This window comes from Marmota marmota, unplaced genomic scaffold, assembly GCF_001458135.2.
Source record: "Marmota marmota marmota unplaced genomic scaffold, marMar, whole genome shotgun sequence".
NCBI classification, from domain to species: domain Eukaryota; kingdom Metazoa; phylum Chordata; class Mammalia; order Rodentia; family Sciuridae; genus Marmota; species Marmota marmota.
Window position 1 is genome coordinate 33,181,484 of NW_026000108.1, and position 17,201 is coordinate 33,198,684.

Sequence of the window (17,201 nt, forward strand, 5' to 3'; positions counted from 1 at the left end):
CAGGGGGAGGGGGCGGCTCTGCCTCTCAGCAAGCCGCTTCTCCTCTTCTGCCGGTGGGTCGCAGGCCCGCCTACCTTGCAGGAGTGATTGGAAGCTCTGCCCCTCTGCCGGCCACTGGGCCTTTTCTGTTGGTGGTCCCCGTTCCGCCTACCTGGCAGGCGCGGGGGGTGGGGGGCGGCTCTGCCCCTCAGCAGGCCGCTGGGCCTGCTCTGTGGATGGTCACAGTTCCCTCTACCTTGCCGGCGCAGGGGGAGGGGGTGGCCGGATTTATTTGTTATGGGATGAATGTTTGATGTCTCCCCAAAATTCATATGTTGAAATGTATACCTAGTATGATCATATTAGGAAGCAGGGTGTTTGGGAGGTAACTACATCAAGGAATGGAGACCTCATGAATGGAATTCATGTCTTTATAAAAGAGATCCTGGAGGGCTCCCTTCCCATTCCATCATGTGAAAAACACAAGGCACTATGAGCCAGGAAGCAGGTCCATTAGAGATACCAAATCTGCTGATACCATGATGTTAGACTTTCCAGCTTCCAAAACTGTGTGACATAAATGTTTCTTGTTTAAAGCTACCCAGTCTATGGTAGTTTTGCTATAGCAGCTAGACTGAACTAAGGCACTTTTGTTGTTCCTGGATTTGTTCTTTTCCTTTATGAATTAAGTGAATGAGCATAAAATCAGGGCTAATGTTGAATCACTTTTGAAAGACATATAACTTTCACCTTTGTGAATAGGTACTTAAGTTTATGAAGCCTGTATTTCCCACTTAACGTTAGCACCACAATTTTCCACACTGTTTCCTTAGAAAGGGCAAAATGCAGTAAACTGTTAGAAACTCTTACAGAAATCTTGCTGAACCAAGATGGTGAATCCTCTGAAACAAGGTAACTGTCTGGAGGCCGAGCTACTCTTCAGAACTCATGAGTGCATGCAGACAGATGACGAACTAATACCGAGAAAGCATTTTCTGTCCAGAATGTACAAATTTGCAGCCATATAAAACTGGGCTGTGAGAAAGCAGAGGCTAACATTTGGGGCACACATGATACTTGTTGGGCACTGATAATACTGGACACAAAATGATGCTATATTGTAAAGAACCAAGTTCCAGAAGCCAAAACATACCCTATGGCTCAGAACTCAAAGTTCTCTTCAACTTCAGGTGGATGTAGAGTCCAAGGTAAATCAAACATTTTCATCTACCTTGAAAAGGGAAAATTATATGCTTTACTTTGAAAAATTCCTTAATGGAAAAATTAAACAAGAAATAAGAAGCATTTTCAACCACTAACTTAAGATCACAAGAATTCTTAACCCCTCTTGGATTTGATTAGGCAGCTACACAGGCTCAGCCTTCTAGAAAAGGTTATATCACATATTACATGAAAAAGCAGTTTGAGCTATGCACAGTGGTGCACACCTTTAATCCCAGCAGCTTCAGAGGCTGAGGCAGGATTATTGAGATTTCAAAGCCAGCCTCAGCAACTTAGTGAGGCCCTAAGCAACTCAGTAAGATCCTGTCTCTAAATAAATATAAAAAGGACTAGGATATGGCTCAGTGGTTTAGTGCCCCTAAGTTCAATGCCTGGTACCCAAAAACAAAACAAAACAAAACAAAATAAAAACAAAAACAAAACAAAAACAAAACAAAAAAAGCATTATGAATAAGTTGATTTCATGTCTTACTCCTTATGATTTGTCTTTTCATCTGATTCACTCTTGAGAGTATTAATATGGTATCAGAGAGGCTTGAGTTGCATCCTTGCTGATACTTGCCGGCTCTTTCTTCAGACAGGTTACCTAACTTCTTGAATGGAGGTTTTATCATTAGTGAGATTGGGGGAACATCTGTTTTTTAGAGTGACTGCAGTGATAAAATGTGCTGACTCTTTTACTTGTAAAGAAAGTGCCCTGCTCAGAGTTTGGCATAAAGCCAACATCCAAAAAAGCCCAAAAACCTACTATAAGGTACCGACCCATAATGAAGAAACATCGGCATGCTGTGGACTACTGCGTAACACTGGTATAACCCAGGGAGCGTATTACTGAATCATCTTAAGTTTTCCTGTGAAATCTCCCAATTTTACGTCAACCTGCCTTTTGACTGCTAACATTCAACTCTACCAGCTAATTCTTTGATTATATAAAAAATATCTGGCTGGCATAGTGGTGCACACTTGTAATCCCAATGACTGGGAGGCTGAGGCAGGAGACTGTAAATTCAAGGACAGTCTCAGCAACTTAGTGATTCTAAGTTTCAAGATAAAAAAAAAACTGAATCCCTAATACCAAACAAAACAAAACAAAACAAAACAAAAACCTCTGGGAAACTGTCTGCCCTTCAGTTCTGGGAATGAGAGTATTATCTTTTCTCTTATAGCACACAGCGCTTGGCACATGGCAGGAGAAGAAATATTCATAAAACCACCCGCTGTTTTTCTTTATCTCTTAATTTCTGCCTCCAAACTAAGAGAACTCCTTTGACAGTTACAAACTTATATGGAGTTTCTTCTCTCTTTTTGTATATTTTTTTTTGCACAGATAATCAAATAAAAATATATTGATTTAAAATAACTGATGATGAGAGAAAACACACAGGGCTAGTCTTGCTGGCATATTCTTGGGATAGAACATCATCAAGTCAAAATCTTAGGTACTGTTTGTTCTTAAAGCAGAGAAATAAAATTTACCTTGGAAAGTGGGGTGGAGGATAATTTACCTTAGTTTGCTAATTATTTGCCTTTTAAAACCTACTATAAGTTAATCTAAAATGTCAAATAAGAGGACATAGATATACACATGAATCTTAAATTAACACATTTTATCAGCTATTTTGGTGGTTTGTGGCCCTACTTCATCATCATTTAAAGAAATCAAGTATTTACAAATTTACAGCCAAATAATGTTTCATTCCTTTTTTACTTTTACACTCTCCAAATGTTTACACCCTAAAATTATGAATTAAACTGAACATTCTAAGAACATTCCTAATAATATACTGTGACCATATCAAGTATGGACAATGTTGACACGTTCTTAAAAAGTGAGTTATGACTCCCACGATAACAACCTGGATAAACCATTGGGTATAACTTATTTTTCTACAATGTATTAGTGATTCAATGAAATACTGGACATTCCATATACTCCTACACAATGCATATTATCAATGGCTCTTCTAGCTACTCCAGGCAGTGATAAAAGAACATACACTTAAGAGTAGAAAGAAACTATGTTCATCTACAATTGGTCCATTTAGTACGCAACCCAGTCAGGACTGCTAGCTCTTTTTGATATAGTTTTTGATCAAAGACCTCTGGTGTCTCTAAATTCCTAAACTGGAATACAATGTTTAAAAGCATATGCATATAGAACCAAACCAATATAGAACAATTTTTCCAAAATGGGTAGGGGCAGACAGAAGGTGAAGTCATTGAAACCACATGATCAGAGAGGCCCCCCAAAATGGCTGAGTGGGGAAAAAAACCAAAAGAAGTGCATTTAATTAATATGTGTTGTTAAAGATAATGGAGAGAGGGAAAGAGACAAAACAGAAAAAAACAAAAAACAAAAAACAAAAAAAACCATGCTTTGCTGATACTCAGATTGGGTCTTCCAAAGCCGGGGTATACGTACAGCACTAATTGAGAAAATAGTCCAATCTCCCAAAGGATCATGCCATCTGGAAAAGGTCAAGGTTCACAAAATGGAAGCAGGTAAGAGGAAGAAGTTGTAGCACTGGGGAAATTGCTCTTGGCCCCTTAGGAGAGGCCTGGGATTTGGGATTATGATAGGTTCCATGAGGCAAATAAGTCCGTGAGGCATCTACTCTCACTCAGGGAACAAAGGCAGAGAAGTGTCAGATCTGTGTCCAGACTGGGTTTCAGCACTGGGGCAGGGATGTGCAGCAGAGAAAGACAAATCCAGGGAAAGGAAGGAAGAATGAGGTAGGGGATACAATTATATAATTTAAATAGTTTTGTGGATAAAGGCTTTTACCAAAGCCCTCGTGGTAATTACTCTAAACCGCCACTGAAAGCCTCCTAAACACGATTTTGAGCTTGGTATGAAGTATTCTCCAGTGGCGGCTGTGACTCAAATGCTAAAGGAAGCATTTTGGGAGGAACTGGGTCGGCAGACATCCAGTCTCTCGCATTGCCTTCAATTCAGTCAGGAAGAGGTTGCTTAGAATATACAACCGGTTTTCTGAAAATAAGCAAATTACCAAATCAACCATTTGGAGAAGGCAAAAACTGGAGCCTATGAGAAACTGTTCCCAGAACCACAGAGAAAGCTAACGTTGGGCCATTTTCTTAATGACTTGAATTAATTACTAGAGGAATACAGAAGAGTTGTTATCTGCCATATTTTCTCAGTGTAGATCCCCAGTACACATCATTTCCTTTATTTCACATATATACTCAGTTCTATCGATAAAACTACACCTAGGTCTTTCTTTGGTTCTGTAAGTACAAGGTAGCAGGATGACCCCTTGGTGGCTTTGTGGGGGTGAACCTGGTCATGAGTTGATGAAACAAGCTGGAACACCTGGGGGTTGCCTCTCAGAATGCTTTTACCTACAATCGAGTCCTTCTGTCATTAGAGAAGGTGTGGTGATTTAAACACAAAAACAAAACTAAATAAAGACATAGCTCTGAGATTTGGATTACTTGAGTACAAGGTGGGGATTCAGAATCCTGCACTAGATAACTGTGTGAACTCAAAGTCTCCATGTACACATGGAAGGGGGAAGATATAGCACCAGCCCTATGGGAGCAGAGAATTTTGCATCAGAAACTCCTAGCACATAGTAGGTCTCCTAGACTCCTTTATTTTCATGAATGTACTGACTCATCAAAGGTGTGAGCAGGAGACGTGAAGAGGGCATAAGAAAATTTCTCCATTCAGAAATGCCCACAGGCATGTGGGGAGATAGCAAGGGGGCAGAATGGTTAGAAAGCACTTATCTGTAATTCTAGGTCTTGGGAACTCTGGGAAGAGTTCAGATATTTAGCCAAAATGAGGAAAAGAATTCTGAGGCTTGGGGAAGAAGCATTTCTTGAAATAGAAATACTGTGAATTTGTGAACAACTTCACTTAGGGCTCTGCACACAAACTGGGCACACTGAATTTTGTTTAAAAAGGGGGACACATTTAGTTCCATGAGACCAAACAATGGGTTTGATGAAACTTCTTCAACCACATACTTTGGCTTGTAGCAGACACTGTCTTAAATCAGGGGAAAGGAAAATAGATTATTTGTTCAAATGTCATTTTCATTCTTGAGTAATGTTTCCATTTTTTCACTAACCTATTCCTTTCAAAGGTAATGCATTTGGCTCTCTTCACTGAAGACTTCTTGGAGTAAGCAATGTGCCAGACAGGATATGAACAATCTTCCTACCTTGGGGCACTGCAGAAAACGACCTCTGTATCTGATAGAGATACACTAACACCTTAAAAGTTAATCTAAGATCTTAAGATTTCAAGCCCAAAGTTGAACTAGCTTTGTTCATGGTAAAAGAAAATTCATGGTGTTGAAACGCCAACACTGGTGGTGGAAAGAAACTCAGTGTGGTTTAAAACCTGCCTAAACTATTTGTCAAAGCAATACAAAATGTATTGTATCAGACTCAGGGGACATATCAAAATAAAACCTGAAGTAGCCCACATTCCCCCCTCACCCCACTTCTTTTCTGGAGTCAAGTCAATAACTTGCTTATTCTGGATTTCTTTCAGAAGCCATTCACCAGTGGCTAGTTCCCAAAACAGTGAGGTTTGTCTGCATAATATATACAAGTTGAGCTTAAAAGGGTACAGATGACAACTTCAGCATTTATGTCCTGAATGTGCTGTAAGTTATAGTCAAAACTTACATGCTATTAGAAAGTCAAATACAGCTAGAAAAGAATAGTCATTCCATAAAGGGTTTGCTTTTACTCTGGTGTTGAAAAAATTGTATTTTAATGCTTGTTAATGTAATATCCAATGTGGCCAACAATTCATTTTCTGAAAAAAATATATGAGGCAGGGGAAACACTGGTATCCATAATCAAACCTACAGCTAGTTTGGGGCCATATTCTTAAATTAAGTAGAGAAATTTAAGTAATTTAAGAGCAAAGCAGCTGTTTAAAGTTATCTCTTACAGCAGATGGAAATGAAGAACTCTCCTCTCCCAGGAATAATAGTGCTAGAAGAAATAGTAATGATGAGGATCATGACCACAGTCAATATTTCTTGAGTGCTTACTACATGCCTGTCAACTATTTCTAAGCATTAAACAGGAGTACTGTCTTCTTTAGCCCTCAGATCATTCCTAGGAAATGAATATTTTCATTACTCTTATTTTTCAAATGTAGCAGCTGAGGGTAAGAAAAAGTTATTTTTATATTATATTCCAGAATCAAATGACTTAGCTACATTCCCCAGTGCTGCTTAGCTGTCTTTTTGATTAGGAAACTCTTTCTAGATTCCTATTTTGAGGCATAATTATATCTGTCTACTAACATTTTCAGGTGTCAAGGCTTTAATCCAGCACCAGGTCCAAAATAGAAAGCACTTAAGACACATAAGCTCTTGGTTTTGTTAGTTAGGACCGGAACAGCCACGCACAGAATCCTGCAGAGGGGTCAGAGTTCACTTTTCATAGGAGGTCAGAAAGCTGTATTTTTCTGTAGGGTCAATGATACTTGGCTTCTCCCAGGAAGTGTGGTGGCTGCTCCCCCTGCACCTCTCAGGAAAGTCTGGCAGCAGAAAGGCGGGGGAACAACAGCAAGAATGGATTTAAGTTCTAGCTTTACCAGATTCCACAGCTCCCTCTACAAAAGAGATGCTAGAAGGTGAGTCTTATGTTAAGGGTACATCAAGAAAGATGGTTTTGGGACCTAGGAGACATCTATTTATTCCTTTATGTCATACAGTGAGTAGCATAAGAAATGATAATCCTTCACACTCTGGGCTTGACAGATGACATGGTGGTGAGCTATCTCAATGAAACAAACCTCCATCATTTTTCTATCATGTAGAAACTTTGATCAGACCAAGATGAAAGAGTATGATTTTGAGTTGCCTGAAAGTATTTCCAGAGATTCACAGAGTTGGTATGCTATGAGGCTCTTGTATAGTATTAAAACTATATTTCTTAGTATATCATAAACCCAATCCTTCCAGAACTGTTTTAGTGAATTAGAAATTGGGTCATAGTATCAAATTCTCCAGTTCTTAGCTCACAGTTTAGATGTTTCCAGTTTTGACAGACTTTGAAGGAATTATTTCATGACAAACTCAAAGATATGACTCAAAGACGCAAAAGGGATGCCTTAGATACAGGTTATTCAGTAGAAGGGGCTTCTGAGAGGTTTGTGGGCTATTTCCTGAGCTTTGCTGTGGAGTCAGGGAGGAAGTATAAAAATGTTCTTCAAGCCAGCAATCTGGAATTCTTGTCTTTGCAGATGCTTATGGAAATGTCTTATATGAAGAGCATAATCAGAACTCCTATTAAAGAGGCTCAAATAGTATACAACAAATTATACAAATTACCCAAATGAAATAGTTATTGAAAATTCTGATCAACTTTAGATGAGCTTTACCTATGAAATTCTTTTCTAAATTAAAAAAAAGAATCAAGCTTTTTGCTTGAGAAACTCTTTTGATGATGGGCATTTTATAAGAGCCTGTCCTTAGACAGTCTACTGTCTAAGGAGGAGGCACTGCTCTTACAATGATAGTAGTTGGGAGTAAATGGAGGCAGGCAAACCTTTCAAGTTTCCCTATTAGGTCTGCAGAGTAAGACTCTCCTTCTGTTTGTATCTTCAACTATAGTTTGGTTCAATGCATTTACTTAAAAGATTTAAAAAACATCGGAAGAGCTACTCCCGCCCCCTACCCCCAGCACAACAACCATGCTGAAACCCCAAAAGAAAGAAAGCCCAGTAGCATTTTTTTTTTTTTTTGATGATGATCTATATTTTGGGAGACGATGATCTCTGTTAATAGAATCACTAGAAGAAACAGATTTCTATGTGAAATTTCAAGATCCTTGAATATAATACTTTGTAAAAGTTTAATATAAGAGAAAGAGATTGATCTGTTCAATTTTAACAGTAGTAGGAATAACATTTTGCAGAAAATTTGAATAGTTCATAGTAACATGTATCACTTATGTAAAAGAGAATCTACAGTTATAATTTGTTCCTTTAGGAAAAAATTAAAACTTGGAAAAATAGTTTTTATAACAAAGATAATCATCATGCAAAACAAGTTACAAGCAACAGGAATACTGTTCTTTCTACAAAATTTCATAACATCTCCTTTTCACATGGGCTATGTATTGGGCTAACCATACTAATCCTATGCCAAACGTGATGTTCTCTCTAAAGGCAGCAAAACTTGGCTCACAGAAGCTTTTTCAACTTGCACAGTTAGTCTGGGACAGAACTGTGCTCTCAACCACTAGGCTGTTTCAGAGAATAATTTGAGTGTGCTCGTTAAAATTGTCACTTGACAAAACACACACTCACAATTCATTTCCTAAGATGTTATGTTCCTAAGTTTATTACTTGTTAATTATTCTTTATGCTCATGCAGTGATAATCCTATTTCCTCTTATTATCTATCAGTACAATTTAAACATAGATAGGATGTTTTTCTTTTCTGTGGCAATGAAAAACAAATAATGATGTTCCTACGGGCATCCTAGAATTTCACATGATTTGCCTGAAACCTCAGCCATGGATTTTATGACACAAGATAGGAAGTCGCTATGCAAAGTGATGTTTCCTTTCCTGCTGAGAAACAAATGAGTGCACCCCAGCAGGTCTGACCCTAAACAGCCGATTTGTAGTCACCACTTAACTCCCTGGGAGAAAGCCTTCCCCAGACAGTGGTGCAGAATGCTTGGCGGGTAGGAGCTGGACAAATTAGTGCTAATTCATTCATACAGTCTGCCTCCTGCCCCAACCTGCCACTTGAATGGATAAGGAGATTCTTAACTATCCTACTTTTAAAACATCAGATATTATGAAGTACTACCAAAGTTAAAACTGATACATGACTTTTAAAAATAATGGAATTCACCAATTAAAAAAATGGAATTCTTAACAATTACGCAGTAACTTGCTTCTCAAATATTAATAGCATAATTCTTACACATGAGATAGTTTTCTGGACGCTGAGACAGAGGCTAAAGCTGAACAGACAGATACAATAGCACCTACACTGTGTTATCTACCTGACACTTTTAACTACATCTGCTCCAGTAGAAATAGGCAGAGCGAGTACCCTGAGGTGTTTGTTAATTTTGTGCTACCAACTTAGAAACTTCAAAATGAAAATAAATGCCACTGTTGTGACTCTACTCTGATGCACTACAATGAATATTTTTTTGGTATTTTGCTTTTCTTTTTCCCTTGAGATTATTATTTACTTGATACTTAAAACACTCAAAAGAATATTTATCCAAGGAATGGAAAAAAATGACGGAACAGAATAAAAGAAAAGCAGCCATGCTGCCACACTCTACATAGGTGGGAGCCTAGATCCAGATGAAAAGGGTCCCCTGTCAGACCAGCCGTGGCTTGTCCTGTTTTTGCATCATGATCCTATCTCTGATTTATTTTGACTGTAAGAAAACATGTAACCATGTTACCCACCAAAGCATAACCATGGGACTGGGGTTGTGGCTCAGTGGTGCAGTGCTTGCTTAGCATGCGTGAGGCACTGGGTTTGATCCCTGGCACCACATTAAAATAAAAAACCAATAAAGGCATTGTGTTTAAAAAAAAAAAAAAAAGAGTAACCACCACCAAGGGTGGTGGGAATTATTTCCATTGCAATTTTAACAGTACTCTGACCAAATGGAACTTCCAGAAACATCCTTGTTGACTCCTTCTTCAGGGGCCAGATGGCATACATCCCAATTTTTCTCACACCACATCGCTGGTACTGGTGCCACCAATCCTACTCCAAGGTGACCTAAACTCTTCTCCTGGCCCCTTGCCTGTACTCCATGCCTGCTGCTCTTCCAAGGCTGCCTATGTACAGTCTCTCATACTTCTTCAGCACAGAGCTGATGAAGGTTCCCTCTTCCTATGCAGGCACATTCCCTAACCTGGCCAAGGCTACCACAGATGGCCTGAGATCATCTTTTCAGTTTTAGCTCTATCATTTACTTACAGATACCTTTTAAATACCATGCCATGTTAAAAAAAATTAGATAGCTTCAAACATCTATTGCAGAACATTTGCTAAGGTATAGTGAGAAAAGCAAAGTACATAAAGTGTTGTATATAATGTGCTATGACTTGTTTTAACAACAGAGGGTCTGTATGTTGACATACACTCCTGAGAGTAACTCCAGAATCTGAAAGTAGGGGCCTGTCCCAGGGAGATAAACCGGCAGATCAGATGTAAAGGTGCAGATTCACTTTCTAACATCTGTACTTTTCCTGTTCTGTAACTTAATTTTTACATTATGGCTTATAATTCTTCAAATAAGAATATTTGAGGATAACAAAACTTATCAGAAATGGTTATTTTGTGCTATTTAATAACTTCCACAATTTTTAAAAAGAAGCAAAATAAGAATATTTGAAGAATTATAACCTTGTATTCAAATTTGTTTTTCTTCTCAAGCCCCAAATAGGCCTTGAACTTACTTGTGAGAATTTTCATGTTTCAAATATTTTCCACTCTTCCATTACGCACCTCTTTCTAACTAGATGTCACTTTCTTTATAAATACACCGCGCTTCACAATATCCCCATAGTGAACTATCTACCTTATTTATATATCTGATTTGTACTGTTATTTGTATATATGCCATTTCACTTATTGTGTAAGCTTATGAGAGCATGGTCCTCTTACTCATAATTTTTCACACGGTAATAATAACTCAGCTATAATAATTAACATACAAGATGTGGATGATGGAGACGACTGTTAAGTTAAAGGGGTCAGAGCTCATGGCACAACAATTTAGGGGTACATTCTTAGTGCCTAGCAGAGGGACAACTAAATGTATAAGAAAGACAGATTAGCTCCCATTGATGAATTTTTTGAGTTTATGTTTTAAAATAGGATTAAAGTTTGGTTCGCCAAAACTACTTGTTCAATAATTAAAGGCATAAACAGCTCACATAATTGCAAAATCATACGCTAATCTTTAAATGACAAGTTGCTCAAAGATTTCATGAGAAAGAGAAAATTACCAGAGGATTGTTTGAAGGATGAGTAAGAGACCATCATTTCAAGGTAAAAATCTGAAGTGAGAAAATGCTTACACACAATCTCTGCTCTGCAGCCACCTTCTGAACATCTCCCTCCTCAATCACCTCCTCACCGTGGCTCCTACCTAGCTGGCCTCTCAGCTTCACCAACATGCCTAATTATCAGGTTTTCTCCACTTGGCTCTGCGTCACAGTGACTATTTCAAGCAGCTGTATAATCATCACCTCTCCTATTCTGTCTTCCACCTTAAATTACAAATATTCACCCTAACTTGAAAATATTTTCAGGTCATATGACCTACATATTATTTTGTGAACTTATACTTTATATCCTACTCCTAATAATCTTTATTTCTTTTCTAAATATGACATCAGGTGATCAAAGCCATGAAAAAATACATATGAGGAATTTACATTTTACCCTAGAAGTTAGGACATAACACACACATCAAAACAAAACTTATCAGTAATGGTTATTTTGTGCTGTTAAATAACATTCACAATTTTCTAAAAGAAGCAAAACGTATATTAGCACTGGATGTTAAAACGGACATAAAATGCTTGATACACAAAATACAATACTCAGAATATGAACAAGTTACAGTCCGTCAGGAACTTCCCAACAATGTTTTTATAAAGCGCCTTTTCTGTCTTATAACCTTAAGAAAATTATTTAGCAATTTCTATAGTTAATACAATTCCAAGATGTATATCAATTTAATCAATGTTATTCAAAACTATATTAAAGCAGAACAACAATGACAGGGTATCTGTTAGCCTTGGGAAAATAAAATATAGCTAACTGAATAAAATAAAATACTACAAGGTGATTAAGTTAGTAAAAGAGTTTTTTTTTTTTTTTTTAAAGAATTTCACTTACATCAAGAGAGCCTTCATTTATAACAATCATTCCCATGTTCTTCTTTAAGAGTTTGCAGGAATGTCCTATGTACAAACAGAACAAACATAATTACAAATACAATTAATTTTATGAAAGAGAAGATATTAAAATAATAATACTATTGAAACATTTAAGGAGGAGTTTATTAAAAATGATGGTGGCAATAAGCTGTTTCCAGGCTTACAGGATGTTGAAAATGAAATGCTCTCACATGCTATAGGATGGATATAATATAAGGACATCTTTTGAGGCTGTTTTAATAAACAATAAGGAAAGAGACTGGTAAGGATTCTCAGTGTCTTGTCCTGATGACCAACACAAAGAGCAAATGATGGCTGTTGATAGAAGATGGGCAGAGGAGGGTAGGCGGACTCTTTCTTGATCCACTGAACCCCACCATCTCCCTGCCCTGAGCAGTCATGATATTCTTTCCTTGCCTGCCCTCGCTTGCTCTGCTGTACCCTCTACATGGCAAAATCACCACTTTGTTAAATCCTATTCTGTACCAGTTACTATAGCTGAATGTGGCTGCAGAAAAACAGGCAAACCTGCTTTCATATTAAAAAGATAATAAATGGAATCCCTTTGTGATTCCATTCTATCTCATGAGTTTAAATGCAACTTAAGTGTTTACTCTTCTGGATCTCTCTCTCTCCTATTTATTTTTCTGTGATGCTGGGGATAGAACCCAGGGCCTCACATATGATAAGTAGATGCTCTACCACTGAGCTGAACTTCTAGTCTTAAATGTTTATCAACCTGAAATTCTTACTTTCCACTCAGACTTCTCTCCTGACCTCCAGGGTCTCATAACCAAGTTCTTCCTAACAGCAGGCACTTGGGTACAAAGTAGACAACTCACACTTAGTATATGCAAAACCCAGGCTGCTGGCACCCCTCTTGCCCCTCAAAACCTGCCTTACTTATCTTCCTCATTTTGGTTAATGGCAAAACCATTGTTCAGTTGCTAAGGCCAAAAGTGTTGTCGTCACCCCTGATTACTTTCCTTCTCTCAAACCCTATGTGAAATCTACCAGTCAATCCTCCTGGCTCTACCTTTGAAACACATCAAGAAGCCAGCCACTCCTCATGTTGCCACCAGTTTAGGCCACCACCGCGATTCCCCTGGTTCAATGCAGTAGATTCTCCCCTGGTCTCCTGTTTCCACACCGCCTCCCCTCTCAGTCCAGCCCCCTCTTGGCCCAGCAGCCAGAGTGACTGTTTTCCTCACAGAGAAGTCAGATCATGTCTGTCTCTGCTGAGAACCAGCCCGTGTTTTCCCTGTTCACTTGGAGTGAGTGCAAAGTCCTTACGAGGCCCTAAGCAGCCCCATCCCACCCTTCTCTGCCGTGCCTGCTCTGCTCCTGTGCTCTTTCTACAACAGAAAGCAGTTTTCCTCTGATCATCCCATGACAAGCTCCCTTCCTCTCTCAGGTCATTTCTCAAATGTCACCTTGAATTCTTCCTGACCTTCCTACTTAATGAATTCCTTTGGGTGATGCCCTATCACTCTGTGTGTGTGTGTGTGTGTGTGTGTAATACCAATCACTGAAATCCAATATACTCTGTGCTTTTTTTCATTTACTTTGTCTGTTTCCCTGACCAGGACCTGATTTCCACAAGGGCAGAGAGTTGGCTTCTTGTTTCCTGCACTTCACTGGAACCCGGCACTGTGGACACCACAGCCATTTGCTGAATGAATCGTCTCTTTTTCTAGATTCAATCATGGCCCAAGATTCTAGAAGCTAAACATTGCCAGAAATTACTACCCTCCTCCCTTTCCTAGATCAACCACAGTGACTACACACCCTACGCTATGACTCCTGAGTGCCTCCTTTCCTCACATCTCACTCTTCACCATATTTTCTCCATCTGTTGTCTTAAGTTTTACCCTGTGTTTTCAGGTCTTCCAATTCTTGACCCATCTTGCATTTTATCATAATTCCCTTCTCAGACATCTTCTTTTCATTTTTTCTCTAAACACCAGTGATAATTTTTATGATCAAAATTAGCAACTGTGTGGCTTGTAAATTTAACATTCTACTACATAATTTGTTGATTTTTTAAAAATAAAAATTAATTTTCAGGGTATTCAAACTTCTGTAATTTCCCCCATGTATGTTAATAAATTTGTATGCTTTTTTCTCCTAAAATAAATAATATTCTATTAGTAACATTAATTTACTATAACTTTGTATAGAGTTTTCAATCTATAGGATACTTCAGGCTGACTGCTAATATTTTCAAAAGGAATATGAGCTAAGTGTATTTTAGAGAATACTTAAAAATGACTTTCCAAAATTGTGGTTTCATGATGTGAACACTTCAGTCCTGTTTTCTGTAACTTTGGAGGATTTCTGTACATAATGTATATGACTAATAATAAGAGGTTAAATCTATACAAAGATTTACAGTGCTCAGGCTACCTACTATTACTGAATTTGGGGAAAAAAGGTGTTTCTTTTGGTGTAGTACTGATACTATAGGCTTCTAATACCAAATATTAACTTTCTTCTTAGTAAGACCTTTGTTATGAACTGAATTTTTCTCTCAGCCCTGAAATTCCTATGCTGAAACCTTAACCCACAATGTAACTATTTGTACACAGGACCTTTAAAAAGGTAATTAAGGCTAAAGGAGTCATAGTGTGGGGCCTGCTATGGTCTGAATATTTGTCTCCCCAAAATTCAATACTGAAGCTCATTACCAGTGTGATGGTAGTAGGAGGTGGGCTGTTGGCATGGCTCTACCCCTATAAATGGATTAATGCCTTTATAAAAGAGGCCTCTGAAACTTCCTTGCCTCTTCTACCAGGTGAGGACACAGAAGATGCCATCTGTAAATCAGAAAGTGTGTCCTCATCTGATACTGAATCTGGTGGTGCCTTGACCTCTGCTCCAGAACTGTGAGATGTAAATTTATTCTCTTTACAAGTTATTAGACTGAGGGCATTTTTTTTTTTTTTTGGCCATGCAAAGAGACTAAGACAGGGCTCTAATGCAACAGAACCGGTGTCCTTACAAGAAAAAGATACAAGTGGTGCATGTGCACAGAGCAAAGGTTACATGAGGACATGAGAAGGCAGCTACCTGTAAGCCAGGAAGAGAGGCCTCACCAGAAACCAACCCTGGGCACTCTGCTCTTGCATTTCCAGTCTCCAGAAAAATCAGATTCTATTGTTTAAGTCACCCTATATAAGATATTCTGTTATGGCAGCTTGAGCTAATACAAACTCTTTTATTTTCCAAAATAATTTGAATTGACTGTAGGAAGAATACAAACTAGCAACTTTCTTACTTCCTATCTCAGAAACATTTGGTCACATAAACAAGCGTCAGTACACAAGCACGCCACAAATCTAATCCCTAGACCCTCACAGACAACTACAGAAGTATTATCAGCATGTGTCCCTCACGAATGCCACATGAGGAGGCAGGATGCAAAGGTGGGAGAGGGTATATGTGGTTGTGAGAGCTCAATTTTGGTTGCATATAAAACCACTGCAATGTTAAAGGCAGTATTGAAGCTCTAAGTAAACAAATAGGAAGGTCTAAGAATATAAATTTGGAATCTTGATATATCAACTCTTTCAAATATTGAAACATCTCAAATACACCTTTTAAAATATATCTATCTGTTAAAAAGCACCTGAATTAAGTGAATTACCAATATTAATGGCAGTTTCTTGCTTGTCCCCCGTGAGGATCCAGATTTTGATATCTGCTTTCATCAGAGTTTCTATGGTTTCAGGCACTTGATCTTGTAATTTATCCTCAATAGCTGTAGCTCCTAGTAGCTGAAGGTTCTGGAAAAAAATGAGGGGTAAAATTTTTAAGAATCCAACTAGTTTAGATTCTTTAAAAACAAGAATTAAAGTACACAGTTGTTTGAAAATCAGAGACTTAATGATAATTCATGGACTTAGGTGTAAGTTCCAACTATTCCACTGAGCTCTCTCTCTTAAGGATCCTTGACTTTCATCCAGAATATTTTTTCCATGACAGTAAGACTGTCTTACCTTACTGTCTCCCTAAAAGCAAATTCTAAACAAACAAACAAACAAATACCATACCCCAACAAAACAAAGCCCAAAAATATTTATAAGGGGAAAAGAAAAAGTCAGTTAAAAAGGAGCAGGTAGCTATCAAGAAAGACAAAACAGAATAAGGAAGATTACCACAGGGGAAAAGCAATCTTAATGATTTGTTTAAAAAGAAAAGGATATATACTAATATTGTCAAATTGCAATCTGAAGTATTATCAGGGAATGTATAGATGATAAAATTAGAAATGAGGAGGAGAGCAGTAAACAAAGTTATAGCATTGGTATCTTTAAGAAAGAACAAGTTGAGCGTTTTTCTCATTGTTCCACTTTGCACAGGAGAAGGTCAGAATACCACAGAAGTATTGCTCATTAGACAGTATCCTTCACACAAGACTGAACACAACTAATAGAGGTGTACTTTGAAGATATTGTGGATTTGGTTCTAGACCACTATGATAAAGCAAATATCACAATGAAACAAGTCATGTAAATTTTTTTGTGTGCATAAAAGTCATGTTTATCATATAGTATAGTGTATTAAGTATGCAAGAGCATTATGTATAAAACAATGTAGCCAGGCATGGTAGCACATGCCTGAAATCCCAGTGGCTCCGGAGGCTGAGGCAGAAGAATCAAAAGTTCAAAGCCAGCTTCAGCAATTTGGTGAGGTCCTAAGCAACTTGGTAAGATGCTGTCTAAAAATAAAAAAAATAAAATAGGGATGTGGACCTGGTTCAGTGGTTGAGTACCCCTGGGTTCAATCCCCAGTACCAACCAACCAACAAAAAGAATGTAAATACTTTAAAAATACTTTATTGCTAAAAAATTGCTAATAGTCATGAGCCTTCAGCAAGTCATCATCTTCTTGCTGGTGGAGGATCTGGCCTTGATGTGGATGGCCACTGACTGATCAGGGTGGTGGCTGCTGAAGGCCATAATAAGAGAGCCAGTCTGTCCTTTGAAGTCAGATATAAAATATCTCTAATGCAACAGAGAAAGTCCTAGGACTTTATGAAAGTCCT

At 38.1% G+C, this 17,201-nt stretch overlaps 1 protein-coding gene across 5 annotated transcripts in view; it reads right to left on the reverse strand.

Annotated features, from left to right (window-relative positions):
- The window catches only part of Atp8a1 (ATPase phospholipid transporting 8A1), a 229,096-nt gene that overhangs the window by 80,801 nt on the left and 131,094 nt on the right, over positions 1-17,201 (reverse strand). For all 5 annotated transcript variants that reach the window (XM_048784412.1, XM_015482073.2, XM_048784413.1 and 2 more), the window contains 2 exons: positions 15,801-15,939; positions 12,114-12,178 (listed from right to left, as the gene is read on the reverse strand). In XM_048784412.1, the coding sequence (XP_048640369.1) occupies positions 12,114-12,178; positions 15,801-15,939 (204 nt within the window). The remainder of the gene's footprint in view (positions 1-12,113; positions 12,179-15,800; positions 15,940-17,201) is intronic.